This window comes from Urocampus carinirostris, chromosome 5 (assembly GCF_059441175.1).
Source record: "Urocampus carinirostris isolate Australia breed hairy pipefish chromosome 5, RoL_Ucar_1.0, whole genome shotgun sequence".
In the NCBI taxonomy this organism is placed as follows: domain Eukaryota; kingdom Metazoa; phylum Chordata; class Actinopteri; order Syngnathiformes; family Syngnathidae; genus Urocampus; species Urocampus carinirostris.
This window is the reverse complement of record NC_142353.1, coordinates 17,572,697-17,594,603: the sequence shown is the minus strand read 5'-3', so window position 1 is coordinate 17,594,603 and position 21,907 is coordinate 17,572,697. Positions and strand designations below refer to the sequence as shown.

At 40.1% G+C, this 21,907-nt stretch overlaps 2 protein-coding genes across 4 annotated transcripts; one reads left to right on the top strand and one right to left on the bottom strand.

The window, feature by feature from the left end:
- Nucleotides 1-4,642: 4,642 nt before the first annotated feature.
- LOC148365645 (Rieske domain-containing protein-like) lies at nt 4,643-6,289 on the bottom strand. Of its 3 annotated transcripts, XM_088336030.1 has the most exons (5): nt 6,195-6,275; nt 5,817-5,912; nt 5,512-5,748; nt 5,083-5,117; nt 4,643-5,005 (listed from the first exon to the last, which is right to left on the bottom strand). In XM_088336030.1, exons 3-5 carry the CDS (start codon nt 5,720-5,722, stop codon nt 4,730-4,732), a joined length of 522 nt encoding a protein of 173 aa, XP_088192156.1. In that variant the 5' UTR covers nt 5,723-5,748; nt 5,817-5,912; nt 6,195-6,275; the 3' UTR covers nt 4,643-4,729. The 3 variants fall into 3 exon arrangements, with proteins under 3 accessions (XP_088192156.1, XP_088192155.1, XP_088192154.1); XM_088336029.1 differs by having other exon boundaries at nt 5,512-5,912; nt 6,195-6,273; XM_088336028.1 differs by having other exon boundaries at nt 5,512-6,289.
- LOC148365644 (uncharacterized) lies at nt 5,601-21,421 on the top strand. The gene is made up of 14 exons (XM_088336027.1): nt 5,601-6,000; nt 7,969-8,057; nt 8,122-8,559; nt 10,549-10,711; nt 10,819-10,916; nt 12,105-12,317; nt 13,348-13,435; nt 13,511-13,632; nt 13,725-13,830; nt 15,066-15,137; nt 15,211-15,320; nt 16,135-17,958; nt 20,898-20,991; nt 21,082-21,421. Exons 1-14 carry the CDS (start codon nt 5,989-5,991, stop codon nt 21,193-21,195), a joined length of 3,543 nt encoding a protein of 1,180 aa, XP_088192153.1. The 5' UTR covers nt 5,601-5,988; the 3' UTR covers nt 21,196-21,421.
- The last annotated feature ends 486 nt before the right edge of the window (nt 21,422-21,907 follow it).

Sequence of the window (21,907 nt, the reverse complement as noted above, 5' to 3'; positions counted from 1 at the left end):
GTTTTTTTTTAACGACCTACCTGAGGCCATTCAAAGTAGTGACATCTCAATTTTTGCCGAAGATGCTAAACTGTCGGATTTCTTACCAAAAACCCAGGTTGCAGGAACAATTGATTCTCTCCAAAATGACATTAAATCAGTTTTTCTTTGGTCCGAACAGTGGCAACTGCAACTGTCATCTCATAAATGCTTAGCACAGTCGTTTTTTCATGGTTCTGTTCCGCTGTATAACATTAATGATCATGATTTGCATGTTGTTACTGAACATAAGGATCTGGGTGTCACTCTTACTTCAAACCTAAAGTTTGTCACGCATATCGCCAAAATTACCAACAAAGCCAATAACATAGCATCAAACATTTACAGACACTTTTACAACAAGAACCCAGCATTCTTAGTTCGAATGTTTTGCATTTATGTTAGAATATAATAGCGTTGTGTGGAACCCTTACTTACTCAAGGACATCAACCTACTGGAAGGAGTTCAACGTCGGTATACGAAGCGGATACCTGGGATGCACAACTTGTCATATCCGGAAAGACTACAAAGACTGAACTTGGACTTTTTGGAGAATTCCATTTGATTTCATTTTTGTGTTCAAAGTACTGCATGGAATGATCGATGTGCCTTTTGATCAATTTTTTGAGTTCTGTCGTGTTGATGGTTTACGTGGTCACAGATATAAGTTACAGGTGCCTAGACCTACCAGCAACTTGCATGGAAACTTTATTTCTTTCAGGATACCAAAAATTTTGAATTTTTTGCCTGACCGGGTTATGAGTGCAAATACGGTGCAAACCTTTAAGCAAAGGTTGGCAGAAATAGATTTGTCAAATTTTCTTAGGGGAGGGGGCGTAAGGTGACCATATTTGGCCATGCTCACTCTCAGCATTAGTTTTTTGTTTTTTTTGTGTCATGTTTTGATTAATGTATCCAACAATACCTTCAATAAACATTTCATTTCATGTTTTTGTTCATTGCTATTCCTCTATTCGTTTGTAACAACCTATCATAAATTCAATAATGTATGCTCATTAAATTGATTTGAATTGTCCTAATTGTCACCGATAACAGTGCATTGTTTGTGACGAGATTATACATGGCACTCCAGAATAGATAGATAGATAGATAGATAGATACTTTGTTCATCCCCGAAGGGAAATTCACATTTCCAGCAGCATCCCTAAAGAAAAAAAATGAGGGTATGTCAGGATAAATCGGCAAAAATGTTTACAAGGTTTAGTACATGCTGTGATTTGTAATAAATGTGCGATTAAAAAAAATAGTACACTGGAACAGTTGTGCAAAAAGAAGTGGGGCAATACTTAGCAGCAAAAACAATTCCCAAATAGGTCGGTAAATAAAATAGGTGTACCCATAATTCAATGCAACTAACAAGTTATATATTTTTCACAGTTATGTGCGCTTGTTCAGGGTGGTGATGTCCCTGGGATGTCTGATTCAAATTAAATTTTAAAAATATCACCGTCAGTGTAATTTTGATGTGCGTTAATAGTGGCCTTGAAGGGCTCATAGATCCCCTAACCACCAGGATTGTCAAGGCACCTTCTGTTGTGTGTCTTGGGCAAGTACAGGCTGGCAGCGCTCATCCCTTTTCAAGGCTGTTTTTGGGGGTAAAGGTTTACTCCCCCACAAGAAACAGTACTGGTTTCCATGGTTACCAGTAGTAGGAGAACCCCCTAATCTAACTCAGATACAGCACCTCTTTATCTGGTCACTGTTGTTGTCAATACCAATACCAGACCCTAAATCACTAAGGGAAAACGTTTTTGTTTTTTCAAAGAATATAAAAGGAAAAAAAGATTTTGTTCTGAAATTTTGATTAGTCCTGTTTTGTTTACTTATACTTTAATAGGGCTGATATTCCCTCTGTTACATAATTTTGCTACTCACACATTTAATTAAAGAGTATATGAAAGCAAACAGGTACACCGTGTAATATTTGACCACTAGATGATGCTGTGTTGTTTAGAGTAACCAAAAACGGGTGTTACAAAACAGAAGGAAGAATACAAACTATGGATACTCAAAGTGAGCAAATCACTTTTTTTTTGCTTAGCCGTTGGCAAGGTCTTTGGGTTTTTGGTAAGCACCCAAGATGTAAGGAATACGGGAGACAATCATGTCAGCCACTCTAGTGGAGTCTCATGTCAAATTTCTTGACCTACGAGTATTTAAAAAAAAACCCATCCCAGCTGACTTGGGAGCAGTGAGCAGGAGACATCCTGAAATGACTTCCAGCCAATTGCAAGGCACAGAGAGATGGACAATCATTGACACACACTCATTCCTAGGAAACATTTTTTACTTTGACATGCATGTTTTTGGTATGCGTGAGGTACTCGGAGTACCCATAGAAAACCTACTCAGGCTCGGGAGAACATGCAAACTCCACACAGGAATGCTGCTAACTGGTTAGAACCCAGAACCTTGGAACTATGAGGCCGACATGGCCACGGTGCCACTTTGTGTCACTTTTTTGTGTTATCAGTGATTTTTTTTTTAATCTGATCCAAGAAAACATAGTGCAGTGAAATGAAAGAAAAACATTTTAGGCCACGATTAACGTGGATGGATAGTTTTATGAGTGCCCTGCACGAAAGAGGTCTAAGTGTAGTGGAGGTTACCGCTATTGGTGATAGGAATGAGTTGAGAGGTGTTGTGAAAGGATAGTGGGATGTTTGGATGCGTTTTAAGGGATGGGCAGGGCACCCGTATGATGTGGCAGGGGTAATCCAGTGAAAGCTGTTGGCCCCTGCTGTTAAACAAAAGAGTGTGTTGTCTCACCCTGACCCGAGTGACTTGGCCGCTTTGATGTGTCCTGTTTTATCTGAAGGGACTAAAGTATGACCAACCATCGGTGCCGAGGTGCTTAACTTGTTTGGGAGTTTGGGCATTTGGGTTGGCCATGGTGTATGTGTTTGTATTCCTGTCGGTCACCCCTTTCGAGGAATATGATCAGGGTAGGTAGGTAGAATTATTTCAAGTCTGAGTTATAAGAGTATTTCACCATTTTGTATTTATTGTTCAATGTAGTGCAGTCGCGTATGAAGTAAATACATGCTGTTTGGATTTTGAAGCAGAAAGCAACATTAAAAGCCGCAAAAAAACTTTATTTTAATGACTTATTTATTCATCATATTTTAAATGCTAACAAATGAGTTATTCCGAACACCCCACAAATTCAAGGTTCAGGTATTTATAAATGTCTTTTTTTTGTATATAGTTTTGGGAAAATTCAACGTTTTCCTTATTTTTGCATGGCGGAATCTGAAACTGTATGGTTACATTTCACATATGTATTTATATTACAGTAAATGCATTTTAATGGGAGTCTAATATACACAAATTGTATTCATTTGCTAATGACTTGATTAAAGTGAACCACTTTTCAGTCACCGAAATAAACTTCAGTCGGTAAGTTTTCTGCAAAGGCATATACAGTAATTATTTGTTACATCGCGGAATACTTTTCATGTTTTCCCTACTTCATGGATTTTCATCATGTATTGTGTTCTGCATTCTGTTTGTACATACACATACCTGTCAACCTGTACGGTTTTGCCGTACAAAGTACGTTTTTTATGCATTCTAAGACGAGTACGACGTACAAGGAAATCTGTACAGAAAAATGCAAATTTGTAAATTATGGGTACCCCCGGTAAACACCAACTATCAGGAAACGGCAAATCAATCAAGTCTAACAAGTTCGCCGCGGAAGCCTCTATCTCGGTATCGTTTTTTTTCGTTGCAAACGAATCGAGCGGTTTGATGCTAATGTGTGCATGCGTTTGCCACCTGGGAATTTCCCATCATGCATCATTAAAAAAAAATATGGTGTATGATTATTTTGTATTTTGTATGGGAAAATACGACAGTTTGTACGGGCATGGAGCCGTGGAGGTTGACAGGTATGCATACAGTAGTCACTCAGACTCTTCTCTACCTATGCGTCAATAATCTTGCAGTTTAACATGTAAAAGCGCGTGAAAAGACTTGCCAAATTTACAAAACGTATGTGCAATTGTCTTGCAATTTTGTGTTTTGTTAACTTGGGCGATCTCAAGAAAAGGACTTTTTGGTGAGCCGTTTATTAGTGTTCCAACGTCATCGATGGTAACATGTCGTCAAGGGCGTATATTTGGCAGAGACGGAGAGTGATATACTCCCACCGATAATATGTGATCAACCTCCCCCAGCCCTAAACACACAAAAATATTCATCTATCGATTAACGTCTGTTCAGCGGCACACAAAGGGTTACATCACGTTCCTCTGCTCAAGGTGCTGACGCATAGGACCTCAGGTATTGGCTATGTTTTTTCCCTTTTTCAAGTGGGACTTATGTTTGGTCCCCACCAATGCCAATCCCAAGCCTAGATGGGGATCTTTTGCCCCCCCAAAAAGTGACACTATTTGCGTTTTTTAAAACAGTCCACATGATGGCGACATCCATTATCTGCACTGCTTATCCTCAGTAGGGTCGCAGAGGTGCTGGAGCTCATCCCAGCTGTCTTCGGGCAATGGGCAGGGGACACCCTGAACTGGTTGCCAGCAAGTCGCGGGGAACACACAGACAACTCACTCGCTCATTCACACACCGGGAAAATTACACGGCGGATTTTGCCTGTCATGAATTCTTCTTTAAACACAACCCCCGCGAGGAACGAGGGATTTCTGTACAAATAAACATGACCCCATTTTCCTCTCAGCGGACTTTTTGGGTGCATAATTTAGTCCTGTACGCCTGAGTTTGGTAGTAATCAGATTCAATTGTCTCTTTGGAGTCGTTCACTGTGACATATATGTCTTCATCTACTTCAGTCACTTTGTGAACTCTTTGTTTGACACCCTTGGAGCGCCAGCGAGTTGTCAGAGGTTTGACGGTGGGGTTGTCCACTGCTTGATAGAGCCCCTCGCCTTCTGCCAGCGTGATCTTGTACTTGTGCCATGGACAAACGATACACACATGCCCGTTGAACTCCTGATGGATGGATAAGATGGATGTGAAGCTGAGGTTAAACTTTGATCATTTGATTATGCAAATGCACGAAAGCACACCTCAATGTCTCCCTGTTCTAAGGCACCACCCGCATCTGTTAAGACAAAAGCAATTCATTATTTATCACAATGGGCATTTTAAAGATATTTTTAAATGTATTTTATTTTCAATAATAGTGCAACAAACACCTCATTAGCTTTAGCAAGTACACTTAGAACAAGCATTGTTGTAACAATAGGAATAATATAAATTAAAAAATAAGAGGGGGCTGTGCGCATGCTTCTAACCTCTGCTGAGGGTAGAAGACCATGGAGAAGTTTGGAGAAGAACACAAATTAACAAACTGATGCAGTAAAAGCTTTGTTTATAAAAAGGGAAACTGTAAATAAAGAAAAGGAGAAAGCTGTATAACCAAACGAAACGCTACCTAAATATTACGAGGAAGAAATGCAGGCTAAATAGCTTGTTTTCTTCTGAAGGTTTCTTACGGTAGCAGCGCATGTCCATTGCGTGGAACTTCCCCTGGTGGTACACGACCAAAACATCCCGACATCCATCTATCAGCTTGGTGACACGGCCGCGTCTAATGATGTCGTCGCGTTTCCCAAAAAAGTGAGAGGAAGGCGGTGAAAGAAGGGCAGGAAGAGGGATCGCAGGAGAGGAAGAGAACAAGGGCGGCCAAGTTTTCTCATAGGACATGTTTGTTACCTGCTACATTTGCATGCCTGTTCAATTAAGAGGCCAATGAATAAATGGATAGATTAACTTGTTTGACCAGTTGGAGTGGACTTACATGCATGACCCCGAGTGTGATCAAAGAAGATCAAGTTTCTGGTGCATTACCGTTAAATTAATCAGTCTGGTAGAAGGTTGCACACGCATTTAAGAGCTGCAGAGAAAACAACACGCAGACTAACATGAGCCGACGTCAAAGTGAAAACTTGCACGTTTGATGACGACAGCACATGTTATTATACGTGAGTTTAACATGATTTATTCTAATGTTGTAAATTTGATGCATCTTTACTGTGCTTATTTTGCAAATACAAAAATAAGATTAGTTATTTTTTTCTCAAGAGACGTAAACGAAGCGAAAAGTAGCCGTAAAGCAACTTTAGTTTAGGTTTCACCTAACAACACGTCAGACAATTCAATTTGAATTCGTGCATACCTCTCTAATATGCACTCTTACTCATTTTTCCATTTTGCAAAAATGATAACGCGACTGCTATAGCCGAGCTGCTAACTACACTCAGTGTTGTGTGTTGCAGCAAAAACAGTCCCCATGGTAAACACTGGAAACTTACCAGTTGCCATATTGCGTTGCCACCTTGGAGACGAGATAACATTGGAAAGTGACGGGTTATTTTGGGAAGCATGATGTGACAGGTGTAAGTAGTAAGGTTTAGTAATAAAATGGAACAAATTAAAAGTTTTCAAGCCAAACAATGAGCTGTGCTATTTTGTAAATATCACAATTTTAACAATGGCTACGCAAGATGTCTCCCCTTAACAATTGGAGTGGGTCACTACATTTATAGTTCGTCTAAAAACAAGACAACGAGTACACTTTATTTTCCGCAGTTATTGAAGGCAAACATTGAGCAAATAAGGATGCTAGTTGTCTATAAATATTACACACCAATCTATTCATGCATTTTTGTTCTCCAAGAGACAATAATAATCAAAACAGGCACATTATTTGTTTTTGTCTGCACCTCAGACTTAGTGGCAGATTAGTCTTGGTTTATTGGATTATGATATTTTTCGTGCTTGTTTGCGATTACGGTCGGCATGGGGACCCCAAACCAAAAAAACCCAAATAAGTGTGCTGAAATAGTAATACTTCCCAAGGTAAACTGTCACAGGGGAGACACTTAATGTTGTCTTTTAATCCCTTGCTAGTGGTAAATTGTCAGAAGGCTCGCATACCACGACGCTCCTCTGTTGCGTCCAATGTACTTTACAAACATCAGACCTCGCCATCCCGGTAACACGTTCTCACCTTTTCTTCGATGTGCAGTCTACGTTTGCACAAAACAAAACAACAAAAAGACCGGTAAGTTTCCCCCCCCCCCACTGAATCGCTTTAATCCTGTTCCTTGGTTAGTTAGACCTGCATAACTCAGGGTGCTTCAAATCTGGTCTTGGCAATAATAGTGAAACATTCATGAACTCAATAGATTTAAAATTGAAAAGATCAGGGTTGGAGAAATGTTTCCTGTATTGCTCCAAAAACAGGTTGAACAGTAAACCTATTGGGGTCGAATATTTTCATGGATGTTAATTATAAGGTTCAAGTTACTCTATTTATTTCTTGCTGTTCTCAGATCAGATTCAGGTATTGTCCCTGTAATACTGTATTGTATAAAGCATAGGTTTTACCTTTTTGAAGCGGGGATCTACTTTTTTGTCACTGATTAGCGCGAAGAGCTACCAGTTTGGTATGCATTTCTAAACTAACATGTAATTAGCATGTTATTTACGATCTACGGATCCAACCGGGTTCTAGGGGCACCATTTTCTGTGGTGTGACTTGGGCAAGTGCTGCGTGGCAGGACCCATCCCTCTCCATGCAATTTTGTGAGTAGGTCTTTTCTCCCCCACACGAAACTGATAGCACTGTTTTCCATGGTTACCAGTACCATGGTTTGAAAAAGATTCGAGCATAGCGGTACATATTCTACGTTCTCAAATGGTTTTATGTCTGTATACAACATCATGGACTCGCAGGAAGACATAAGCAGAAAAAGGGGAGGGCGACAGATAAGCCAATTAGAATGCAGAACAAGATGCGTAATTCAAATCTGCGAAGTAGCGAAACCACGATAAAATAAGTAACCATGATACAGTAAGGGTTACTGTTAAACATAACTGAAAACATTCAGGGAATTACTATTTCAATTTGATGCCTGATAAGAATTTCACCAAGTGACTCTTGCCAGGGTCAGTGGAGACGAGAAGACCATCTCGTCATGACTCTGAGCCTGTTCGAGTGCCTCAAGCTGGTGGGGCTTCAGCATTTTCATGAACGGTAATAACAGGATTTCATATCTGAACTTACAGTGGCACAAATCATTCTTATGTGTACCTTTCAGCTTCACCTCAATGGGAATCCGCCAAGTTGCCCATTTGGCAACCCTCACCTCAGAGGACTTGCCACTATTGAACATCCACACGACTGAAGATAAAAGCCGTCTCTTCAAGTTGATCCAACTGATCGATGCCCTGGGGTATGAGGGGCTGAGACTTGAAGAAGGGACCAATAACCAAGACACATCTTACCAGCATTCTGTGCCACACAGCACTCACAGAGTGCCACCAACAAGTGCCAGACCAGACGTTACTAAACGATTAGCCATGTATAACACGTACTCCACACAACCTCCTTCCCCCCAGCATCACAGCCACCTAAAATTTAGACCTGGATCAAAAAGGTGTACGGCAAAATCAAGCCATCAGATGCCAGTTTACGAAGCCAAAAGAAAACCAGGGTACAATTATGGGCTTCCTCTTCAAACAGTTGCTGCAAAAAAGTGAGTGCTTGCAAAGTCCAAAAATGTTATCTGATCTGTTGTCAGTTTTTTGGAATTAAAATCAATTTTGCAAGGTTTGTACGGGTGCTTGAAATCCATAATAATGCTTGAATTCTAATGTTGTGTTTTCAAGGATTGAAAAGTGCTTAGATTTTGGGTCAAGTACCTGTAAATTCTTGAAATTGTCGCCATGATTCTAAACAAGTCTTTTAAAAAAATGACGCTGGCTTCGCTTTGCCATTGCATTTCTTCTTCTCGTGATTAGCTGCAGCTCGTATTACAGCATTGTCCTATCAGCATCATCACCTCCCTGTAATGGTAATTTTCTTTACAATTTGAAAACAGTAATTCCCTGTCCAAGAGGACAGGTAGTTTCTACACCTAAACGGGGCACTGTGAAATTTGTATCGTTGCAAGGATTATCTATCAATTATGGAAATCTATTGCAGACCATGCAAAAAATTAATGTAGCATTTTCCAGTGGCAAAATTTAATGGGAAGAAGTTACTGCATGGGGGAGAGATTTGTCTTTAAAAAGCCAATACGGTCGCAACTTACTCAATACCTAAAAGTAATACGTCCTCATAAATGCACAGGCAAGATTAAAAATCTCATGTGAATTAAGAATATACGTGTTGTTCTGCAAAATACTTGATTGACGCCATATTTCTTCTTTTAATGGTAAGGGAAAAATTGGAATATTGGCTTTGGAAGTCCTTAAAAGTGCCTGAACTTGTCCATAAAAAAGGTGTATGAACCCTGAATCTTTATTAGCCAAGCTTGTCTGAAACACACACATGGAAGTTGCTTACAGTTACCTGTCACTCTAAATAAAACAGTGGTCTTACACTCAATTCGCTTGGGGAGGCCGCTGGAATTAGGTTCTGGTTGAAGTTGGGCCGCTTTGGGTTTTCTAGAAGAAAACCTCTGATTAAAAACATTCGACTGTACTCAAATATCATTTTCACTCTCACAATCAAATTTAAAAACTAACAATATTCACCATAAATGAGAAAATATTCAGTAATCATAAAATAGTAATTATACAGCAAATAAAGCCTTAAAAAACAAATATGCAAGTAGAACAAAAAAAATAATTACTACAATTTATATTAAATTGTGTATTAACCATCTTCTGAACTTTGCTTCTCTAAAATATTTTTTTAGCATGGTAAAAGTTTACCTGCAAAGCGGCAGCCGTCAAGCAAGTAAGACTTCTATGATGTATGATGACACGAAGAAAATACCGGTACGAAGGAGTTGTGTTTTATAACAAAGATCAACCAGATGAAACATGCTTAACCCTTTGGGTTTAAAGGCAGAAACTTGCCGAACATTACCTGCAAAGTGCATCCAATGTCTTTTAAGCTTCGGTGGTGACTATCTCTCCCTCCATGTGCCCAGCGGGCACTTGTCAAACATTTTAATGGAAATACAATATTACATGATTAAACTGCAAAAGTAATGTGAAATTATAGTCTGATGTGAACATATCCAATGAGCCAAAGCAGGAAGTAGCTCACCAACCATACTGAGATTGCCAACATTCTTTCTACTCTCTGCAAACACAGATCTAGATATGCTCCATTTCGCTCAATTTAACCTACTCTCTATTTTTTCTATTTTAGCGGCAGCCACAAACCAAGTACAGTGACTTACAAATACCACAATTGAAACACTGCAAATCAAATTTACATTTTGTGAGCTAATATTTTACTAGCACGTGTTATTCGTGTAGCTTCATGAGCATTTGAATTAGTCCCAATTTTCGAGCCCTACCCAAGTAGTTAGCACAGAGGTAGCATCCATATCTTACTTACTAAATAAGTACAAACATTCAACTTTCATATTAGGACAAGGACCTCAAAGTATTGAAGGCCACTGGCTGCCAGTTGGAGACCTCTGCTCTAAAAGATCATATGAGTCCAGTACTTTATGGTAAACTTAGATGTAATTGCTTAATTTGGTTTCAATTGGACTAAATTTTAGGCAAACCTACGGGCCAAAGATCATCGTTTGTGTGAGGAAGCGACCTCTCACGCAAACTGAGAGAAAGAAGTGTGAGGCGGATGTGGTGAGAACACCCAGCACAGATTGCGTGATTGTTGAAGAAGGCAAAGAAGCTGTTGATCTCACCCAGTACATTCTCCAGGTGGGACCATATTCAATTTTCTTTGGAATTTAAAAATCAGTCATTCCTTGAGATGCCAATTTTTATGTCCAAAACTCAGATTTGACACTGTGAATTGTTTTTTGTAGCATCCTTTCTATTTTGACATGGTTTTTGGAGATTGTCATTCCAATGAGGAAATTTACAAGAAAACTGCATACCCTTTGGTCCAGCACATGCTTAATGGGTAATAAGTTGACTTGCATACCTTTTTCCTCTGAGTGATGTTTCAGTTTTTTGTCAGTTTGTTTTTAATATTTTGGCATGAGCTGGTATTAATCCATATACAGTATCAGCCTCTTTTCAGCTGCGTAATTAAAGCCTAAGATCGGCCCAAAAATACAGCCCGACCCAACCGGACATACAGGTATTAAAGCCCTACCCAGCATGAGCCCGACCAATTAAGCCTGGAGAAAACACAAATTTTCACATTATATTTGTGAGGGCCGGGTTTCTCTCTCCCTGAGTTTTTAAAAGCAATATCCAGCCATCATTGTTCTTTGTTTCTTTCTAAGTGTCCTGCAGTGTAGCATCCGCACAATGGACTTAGTCACACTTTCGTGCAGCGCTGAGCGCCTTGCTGAGCGCATCACTAAACCCTCCGAGCACGACGGGTGGATAATTTTTTTGGGGAAAGCCAGCGAGAGAGAAGCCTAGCTCTGCCTGAACACGAATTTCACGTCGGGCTCGGGCTTAATATCTCACCTCTAATCTGTATTGTGACAATGTAAACAGCTGGGACTAGCTATGGGAGGAATGTTAAACAGGCTGTTTATCAAACGCAATATTTCAAAAAGTATTTGATCCTGTCGACTTGTACATTACCCCTGTATTTTATGTTTTTTTTGATAATTTATCATTTATAATTGTTTGTCGTAAAAACTTTTTTTTAGAAATAAATGTAAAGGCTGATCTCGTCTTTTCCTTTTTGACTCTAATTCAGAATGTCTTGGTCACTGGTGGCAGATGACAACTTCATCGTAGGTTGCTAAAATTAACCTAACATGCATGTTTTTGGAATGAAACCGGAGTGACCGGAGTAAACCCAAGCAGGCATGGGGAGAACATGCAAACTCCGCTCAGGGAGGCTGCAGTAGCTCGACTGGAACCATGGACCATGGGGGCTATATATAATATCTATGATGAGTTTGCTTTATCAAATGAATATTTCAATAACTCCGTCCAGCCATAATAAAATCTCTGTCATATTTCATGACCTGGTCTGCATTTTTCAAAGAGAACTTTCCGGTTTTGATATTAATCTTACTTTTATGTTGGGTGTCAGTTCGATTCTGCAATGTTATCCTTTTACAACCCACCCTTAACTGTGCAAAAATAATAAAAATAATCAGTCCCATATTGTATGTGTTTATAGGGGCAAAGCGACTTGCTTTGCATTTGGCCAGACAGGCGCCGGCAAGACACATACCATGATGGGTTCGACATCCGGGGAAGCGGGTTTATATGTGATGGCGGCCCAGGACATCTTTGCCCACCTGTCAGAAACACGCAGCTCACTGCTGGTTTACGTCAGCTTCTGTGAGATTTATTGTCGACAAGTGTATGATCTGCTCGACAATAGGAAAAGGTGCTCTTTCTTAAAGCAGAAAATGAATTCCTCATGATGTGTCAAAGACTCCATTATGTGCTTAACTCATTCAATGCCACAACGTACTAATATGTTTTAAGAAGTATTGTCCCTGAGTGCCAAAACGGAAAAATGTTTTTATATTATAAAGGATTTGGCGCTGCTCATCAGTAAGTGTAAAGGCCCTGGGAATTATTCCAGTATAATAAATCCCCATTTGATGTTAGGAGTGGCTTTTGTCCAGACATCGAGGGAGCCCCACTTCCTAGCGTTTCTTCCTTTTTCCTACAAATGAGAGTGTTTGGGTGGCCCCATGCAGCAAGTATGCATACTGAAGCAGTCTGGTGAGAATAGCAAGGATATGGATAAATAGTTAGTTGTAGGAATGACTCAAGAGCTTATCTTTTCAGAAATAGATGACGAATTCCCATCGTCATCATCTGATCAGAGAGGGTTGAGCTTTCGTGCACATTCGCAGGAACGTGGTCGCCCGAGGGAACGCGATCGGCATGGTGACCGAAAGTTAATGTATCGTTCTTGCATAGTTTATGCATCTGTTTAGTGTTCTTGCTATAAAACGTTATGATGCAAGCAAAGTACCCTTGTGTTAATGGAAAGCATTGTTTAGATATTGGAGGTATAACAAATGAAAAAAAGCACCCAAATGAAAGTTCTGATTGAAATGCATCCTTTCACAAAAAGCGTTTTCTCTCAGAGGTTTTCTTGGAAAAAGTATTTTCGAGAAACTTGGCAATGTTCAACTGATGTTATTTTAACAGTGATAAAAGCTAGAGACATCATTATTTTCTAATGAAAAATAAGGGTTGAAGCTTTCTTTGTATATGTCCCATGCCTATATACCTGGCTTTCAAAAATGAGTCGAAATGGCAAAAATTGGCTCTTCCCTTTTGAGAGAAAAATCTGGCATTGAATTAGTTAATAGCCAATTTGATATCAGGAGTGCAAGATCAGTGGGTCAATTTTTTGATGGAATGGACAAATATCTTCCAAAGTTTTTCTTTCTTTTTAGATTATTTGTGAGGGAGGATGGTAACAATGTGGTGCACATTACAGGACTTTGTGACATCAGAGTGGACTCGGTCAGCTCTTTGCTAAAGGTCAGTTAAGAACCGCTTCTAACTTCTTGGACATTGATTTTTATATACATATAAAAGATGATGTTGTGTTTGAAGGTGATATCGCACGGTTTAGCGGAACGCACCCAAAGAGTCAGTGGTGTCAATCCGCTCTCTTCTCGTTCCCACGCGTTACTTCAGATTCAACTCAGATCCCCCAGCCAGCAGATCATTGGCAGGTGATCTATTGTACTGAAATATTGTTTTGTAGATAAGTTATATTTTAACAGGAGAATTGCAAAACAAGTTAACTAGTACTTTTTCCTTTTAGAATGTGGTTCATCGACTTAGCGGGAAGCGAACGGGCATCAGATACCACAGTAACAGACTGGCAGACTCGCATGGAGGCAGCTGAGATCAACCAGAGTTTGTTAGCTGTAAGCTACAACAGTATTCTTACCTGTACTTACTGGTGTGTAGTTATTTTATGACATATTTTATACCACGAGTTATGAATTTTTATTCCAATTTTTCATTCGGCAGTCATGTCAACAGTATGGATATGGCTTTATTCTTTCCTAATGGAGATTTCAAGTACTATGTCAAACAGATTTTCCGTGCATATCAGTTCCATCAAGAAGTTCTTTTCTATCCCCATCAAAGCTAATGCTTAGAGTCGAGGCTGTTCTGTCATATTTATGGCATAACTTTTTATTCACGAAAATAGTCAGTTTGTCAGAAGCAGTGGACACAGGAGTTTTTCTTTTATTAGTTGTGATACCTCTGTTACCGCGTCCTAGCCAAATATAGTTTGTGAAATCCGTGACATTTCCCCAGGCCTGCTAGCAGGCGCTGGCTCGCCAACTCAGAATATGACAGGCTAAAACAACAGCTTTATCAACACTTATGTTATGCCTCAGTGCCTGCAGAACTAATTGTGGAGGTTTCCGGGATTTCTGACCCTGGAAAAAAATAAATGAAATGTGATTTGTTAAATACTTGCATATAAAAGCACCACCGAGAAGCAATGCAACCAAGGGAAACGCAATTTAAGGAAGCTGACAGACAAATTTGAATTATTTAATAAGTGTTAATGGTCAAGATATAATTAACTTCACATGATATAAATAAAGTGGTGTTAGAGTGTTTAATTCTGAAGTCTTGGGTTCTAATCCAGCTACCAGCCTTCCTTTGCGGAGTTTGCATGTTCTGCCCGAGCGGGTTTCTTTTGCATTTCCGGTTCCCCCCCACATTCCAAAATCATGCATGGCAGGTTAATTTTTCACTCCCAATTTGTCCCTAGGTGTGAGTGAGTGTGTGAATGGTTGTTTGTTTCTGTGTGTCCTGTGACTGGCTGGCAAGCAGTTCAGTGTATCCCCTGTCCCCAGCCTGAGATGGGCTCCAGCACCACTGCGACCTTGGAGAGGATAAGCGATGCAGATGATTGATAATTCAAATGTTTTTCAAGCCAGTAGAAAATGCCTTACTACCAGCCACTGTCCTTTGCATTTGCTCATTGTTTGTAAAATGTGTATGTGCTGACCAATTTTGGCATAAAAAATGAGAAACGGGTGGTGAAATTTTGTCTTCAACTTAGGCAAATATTAATTGCATTTTTATGCGCTTCCTTGAGCATTTTGGCAATTATTTTTTATAATTGTCCTGCTTGCAGCTCAAAGAATGTATTCGCTCCCTTGATCAAGAGCAGCGGCACACACCTTTCAGGCAAAGCAAACTCACTCAGGTAACACATTGGTATTTTAATAATTCTGTGAAGGCATTTTACCTAAATGACATTCTTTTAATTTGTTGCTCAGGTTTTGAAAGATTCCTTTGTTGGAAACTCTAGGACTTGTATGATCGCCAACATTTCACCTGGTAACATTGCCACAGAGCACACTCTGAACACACTGAGATATGCTGACCGGTAAGTGTTATATTAGAATTTAATGTTTGACTCAATATTGATTTTAATCATGACTTTGGCTTTGTCCTGTGGCATTTTAGGGGGATATTAGTTCACTTTTTCAAAAGGAGAAATATTCATTTGATTTTAAGCTCTTTCAAAAACTAAACTACCGATAGTCACATTCAATTACCACATCATACTTTTGACGCATTGCCAATGTCATTTCTTATAAATCAAGTTATTTTTGTAGAAATGATTCTCATCAGTTCACGAAAACCACGCCTTGGTAGTAGTACTGCCTGGCATTATGTACTGGACTTGCTTTTGTGCTTCAAGTAAGAGCACATTTTCCTTTTGTTGAGCAATACAATTTTGTTCTGAATGTTTGACATCAAGTACTTACTTAAAATTATGTTTTTCAAATAAGCTTTACATAATTGTATTACTTTAATATGAGCATGTGTGGGAAAACAAACTCACAATGAGGAGTCCCCGCACTTGTACATACAAATGCCCTCGAGTTCGGAAGGGGGCACTGGGATGAGAGCAAGTTTATGCTGGATTTCTCATAAACGGGCCATTGAAGCAAATCGCAATGCTAATTGTGTTTTTAGTGAAGAATTCACATTTTTAAGGCAAAAAGCGCCAAAAGTTGATTCAGCTGGATACATCTCCTTTAAGTAAGCGATCATGTGTACTGAAATAAATAAATAAATAAAAATGTATAGGAGTGTTACAGACAAGAATGGGTTCCACAGGGAAAACCCAATCATAAATTTGTGAAAAGCGAACTTCCTGCTGAGTAAATCCTATCATTATTATTATTTTACAGTGTGAAGGAGTTGAGGGGTCGCAGTGGAGGACAACATGGCAAAAATGCATCCCCTTCCAAATACAATTCTTCCCCTAAGAACCCAAAGGGGACAACACCCAGAGCGACTTTTTCTGCCATTTCACCGAATCCGAGGAAATCTATTGGGTGCCCTGTTGATGGTTCCACGCCAAGAAGAGAGGGAGTGAAAACACAGACAAGAGCCAAATGTGGCGTCATATGCAACGAAAAAAGGAACTTCCAGGAAAAAGGCGATGTTGAGCACGGTTGTGACAAAGAAAACAGGTGTGCCAACCTGTCATGTAAAGGAGGGCCAAGTGGGTGGAGCCATAATAAGCACGTAGAAGGTTGTAAAGACGAAATCAGAGAAGACGCAAAGATCGACAAGGAGATGCAGCAGCACTTGCAACATTATCACCAGCAGCTGCAGAAGTTCATCCCTTTCCCCATCTCTCCCGATTCTCGTGGCCGCCAATCCCAAACATCCTCCGCGTCCTTGGCCAGTCATCTTGGAATTTCTCCTAGTCCTCGGAAATCTACTCAAGCCATGTATGACAGTGGAGTGGGAAGCAATGATTCATTTGGAGGAGATGGGGTGCAAAGGGGAGAATTTAGGTGGTCGACTAATTCACTGAAGGCCCAACCCGCGGTGAACGCAGCTGCATCCTCTAATTCCGGCGAGAACGGCGAAGACTCGCTGGAAATCGACCCCTCTCTCGATGGGCTTTGGACAGACTCTTTAATGTCAGTCCACCGGACACTCTGCAGCTCTTTACCTGTTGAACAACATAAAGTACAATCTTGCCATCCTTCCTTAATCCAAACCCCTAAGGAAAGAAAACTGCAGCCCAGACTTTTAAAAAATACTCACGCAGAAAAAAAACCCGAGGATAAAACCAAACCTTCCAAAGACGATGCCTCAAGCACGTCGCAAACTAAGCCTTCCTCAGCCTTACCCGTTCAAGGAAATCGAGCTGATAACCACCCAAGTCCACTTGGGAGAGAAGAGACACTTACATCGGCAAAAAATATAGACCGACATTTCAACTCCAGAGTTCCCACTTTTAATTCCAATCCAGCAAAAAAATGCACAAAGGAGCAAACGCATGCTAAGAAAGAGGAGGATGTCTTGTGCCTCCAAAAAGAGTTCCAGTCTCCCACTAGCAGTAAATTGAGTTGCACAAGAGACCATCCAATGTATGCAAGAAGTAAAGACACCAAATTGACGAATAAGTGCAAACGGGACCATTTGACACATGCAAAGGAGGGCACAAACATTTTCCACCCAATGAGCCTGCAGTCTCCTTATTCCCACGTAATATCAAGCACTAACTACACAATGAAGGAGCAAATCACTAACACACAGTGTAAACCCAGAGACATTTTCCTCTCTCCCCCCAACTCTGACTTAAAATTGGCCAATGAGTGCCTAATAAAAAATAATTTCCTGCAAGCAAAGGATAGAGATGCAAAACCTTCTGTCACAAAAGACTTTTGGCTTCCATTTTCTGACACCAAATTTGCCAACCAGTACAATTCTGAGCATCTCACGCATGCAAAGGAAGACGTTTTCTCACCAACGCCCCAGGGATCTTCCACTTTTCTAGCAGCACGTGAAACCAGCTTGTGTCCACCAAAGAACCCCAAGTCACCCGCTTCAAACAAGAGTGACCGCTCCATGCCAAATATCGGGACCACTGGGGCCCTACCAGAAGCTGGACACCCGCGCAAATCTCAAAATCTCCAAATTGATGATCCTGCGTTGTTGCACTCTAAGGATAACCCCAGGAATCCAGATGTTACCATTAAAATGGATAATGCTAAGTAAGTAAAATGGCGAACTGTGTTCCAAGTTTAGAGTTGGGGTGTAGTTCTTACCTGTGGTGTGTTTAAACATTTGAAGGTTCAGGTGCTCAGAAGAACACTTGTGCTCTTTTACATTTCCTTATAAAAGTGGAAAAATGTTTTTTAAATTCTCTGAATGCATTTTTCAACATTTATCACATCAAGTTTACATATGATTCAAATGTGAGAATTACTATCGGAGTCTGTTATACAGAAAACGTAAATTTACAAGGTGTGTCTGCATCAAAATCTTGCCCACCAATGCAATAATTTAAAAAGGAAAGCATGGTGCCTTTTTAAACATCTGCCATTTTTATATAACCCCCGGAAATTTCAGGTATTTAGTCTTTTTTGGGATGTCAACCAAAATCATTTTTGTAGACAAAAAAAATGAAAATTATATTCTGTAGAAGCGCTTGACTAATGGTGCAACGTTTTCTAAAAGCCTTTGTCATTTATCATTGACCTTATTTATCAGAGGCCTTGATGTTTTTGTGTACCAAGAATCCCACACCATGCACGTGCTTGTTAGCTTCTCCACAATAGTAGAAAACATGGCCCTCATCTGGTGTCATCTCTACGAAGTTTTTCCACCTGGTCTCACGTAGACCCAAAAGGTCCCAAGATTATCTTTCCATCTCGTACATGAGTTCTTTCAACTTTCCTTGTTGATTAAAGGTGTGGACGTTCCATGTGGCAGTGGTAAAGGTGTTTCTACCACGGAATCTAGGTATCTTCCTACCAGTCACACAGTTATCACATCCGACCTGGTAGTTAGCGGAAGGCACGGTCCTTTTTGACCCGGGCGACGACCGAGCTGAGTGAGTTGTTGTTGTCATGTAGTGTGTCTTGGGCAAGTACAGCCAGGCGCCGCTCACCCTTATCCATACTGTTTTTTTGGGGTTGGTAATGTATTATTAATTAGGAGTCCATATCTTTAAGTAAAGTCTTACATTGTGGTTTACATGGTATACGGTTTGTATTTATAAAGAGCTTTTCAAGTCACTGAAGACCTCATAAAGGAAGCCATGCAAGACACCTACCTGCCTAACGGCATATCAGGGGTTCATTGTCTTGAAAGACGAGAGCTCTACCTTCTCAGCTACTGGCAACACATGGTTCAATTGAAAACCTGGGTCCACTTCCTGTGGTGTCTTGTGCAAGTACAGACTGGATGGCCCTCTTCAGGCTCAGATTTTTGGGTACCCACATGAAACTGGTTTCCATTGATACCTGTAGCAAGAAAAGCCTCCTGATCCGACTCAGATACAGCACCTTCATCATCTGGTTGCCGTTGTTGTCGATGTAAAGTGTCCTCCCTCTTCCGATGATACCAGATCCTCAATCACTGCGGAAGAACTCATTCCAACATTATGAGTATCAAATCGTGCAATATGCAATGCATCACTTGTGGCTTTCATAATTTGATTGAAAAATAACATTGTAGCAACGACATTTGTCCTTCGCATTTGTGACATTTAAAAAACTTTGTCCTGTAAAGGCGTTTTATGGTTCACGTATCCCCTAATCATCTGAGTTGTCGATCCCTTAACTGCAAGGGTCGTCGGGGCACCAATGAGGACGCAACTCTTCTTTCTCCACTGCTGACGGCCCTTTTTTGGGTTGTGGCAAAGTTGGCACCAGTACAATCCTTGATGTTGTCTGCCTTGTTCTTTTTCGGTCTTCCTCTTTACCTGCCGCCTCGGAATGAGGCCCCGAATTATAATCTTGGACAGTCCTGATGATCTTGTGACGTGAACATACCGCTGCAGTTTTCGTCCGTGCATAGATGACAGCAGTTCTCTGTAGGGTCCAATGTGTCCTCTGATGGTGTTGTGCACTGTTTTGTTTGTCACACGGGCTAAGTAGCTGGTGCCTAAAAATTTCCTGTAGCATCGCATCTCCGTGGCCTGGATTGTCCTTGCCGCCTTTGCCTTGTGAGTCCATGTCTCACAAGCGTAGAGAAAGATGGAAGCAACAAACACTTGCATTAGTTTGATCTTTGATTTTATTGCTATGTTCTTGTCCCTTCAGATGGCTTTATGTCTGGCAAGTGTGGCTGTGGTCTGAGATATCCTGACCATGAGTTCTGGTTCTGACCTCCTGATTTTACAGCTCCACGATATTCAAATTTGGTGACAGGTCCAAGGTCTTGGTAGTTGGTGGTGCTGTTTGGTCATTACTTAAGGGTTTTTCTGTCTGTGCCAATTTCTATCCCATACTTGGTTGATGCTTTGGCGGTTGACCAGATCTCCCAGTTCCAGTTCTTTTCCTGCCAGTCCGGCAATATCATCAGCAAAACGGAGGTTAGTGATGTTGTGTCCCCCAACGCTGACTCTTCCTTAATGTTGGTCCGGGGCTTCGGTCATGATCCTCTCCAGGAAAATGTTGAATAAACTCCGATAGAGAATGCAGCCATGTCTCATATTGACTCTGGTTTGAAACCATGCTCCAATTGTATCATTGATCACTACCAGTTTCAGTGAGGGACTTTGCTTTCTCTATATACGTAACACTTTAGTGTAGTCTAAAATGTGATAAAAGGGTATTTTGATTAAGTATCCAATTCTTAATACTGTATAGCATTTCAGTTTGGAATTGTCGGGAATTACTGTAATCCATTGTGTTTTTAAAATGGCCTTAAGAGCAAAACAAACTAATAATACCATCGTAAGTACAAATATTTTAAAATAAGGCCAGGAATTCCAATGTTACTGACACCTGTAGCACAACATATGTATGAAATATAATACGATCCTTAGTCTAACACCCAATTTACAAAAATTGGCATTGACATTATGATGAAATTCCTGTATTTTTCTATATTATTTCAGGAATGCAAAACCTCTCACCTTTAAAATATATTCTTTTTTTATGTGTGCAAACCACCTTGCAAATTTCCACAATTTTTATTCAAGGCGGCGTGTTGTTGATGCCCACTGGGAGAAGATGAGCAAGATGAAGCCATTATTACTTGAGGAACAGACACTTCTATGCAAGCAACCTAATATGGTCAGATAAATTATATTTCTGCTGTTCACTGCTTTGTAATTCTTTGTAATATGTTCCCACATCAATGGATGTAATCCTTTTTTTTAATAGGCATTTCTGGACTATGTCGACAAACTGGAGGAAATCCTGGATCGTAATGCACAGTGTCTGCACAGCATGAAAACCAAGCTTCGCTTATATCGTACGAACAGCTCCTTATCCTAAACCATGCACAAACAAGGGTTACACAGTAGTTAATATGTGACTTGAATAAAGTAAAATAATAATAATATTTTGCTTTTTTTCACTCAGGAGCAAAACTTGCATCTTTATTCACAATGCAATATGTTTTGCTGAGATTTTTAAATTATACAAAAATCTATGATTCAGTATTGTTTTGTGTTTTTGTAGCTAATTTTATTCATGCTAATAAATGAATTTGCAAATTAAATTAACGGTTTTGTATATTTCTTTCCATTAAAGAAGGGTTATTTTTAATCTTAATCACTTCCTGTAGGATAAGTACTAGTAAAAAAAACAAGACCACATTGAAGAACTAACACATTGGAAAATTATCCTTAATGTAAAACATTTAACAAGCATATTAATTCATACACTTCTTTCTTATCTCTCCTTTTTGGCTTTGAGGGACAGTTTGACAAGCAACCTCTCGGAATTGTTGCCATATGATTGCTTCTACAGTGCCATAGTGAAAAACATTCAGTCATACGGCGTCACGATGTGGTATGCCAGGAGCAGGGCAACACAGGAAAACATAATCGTCAACATGTTTTTTTTCAAAGCCCTTAATCACAAGCAGTACACACGGTCTAGGAAATCACTGGCTGTTCTCTGTCCAGTCTGGAGGACATTATAGGCTTGTGATACCACAAGAGAGCCAAAAACATTATAAAGGACTCTCTCTCACCCTGGCAAC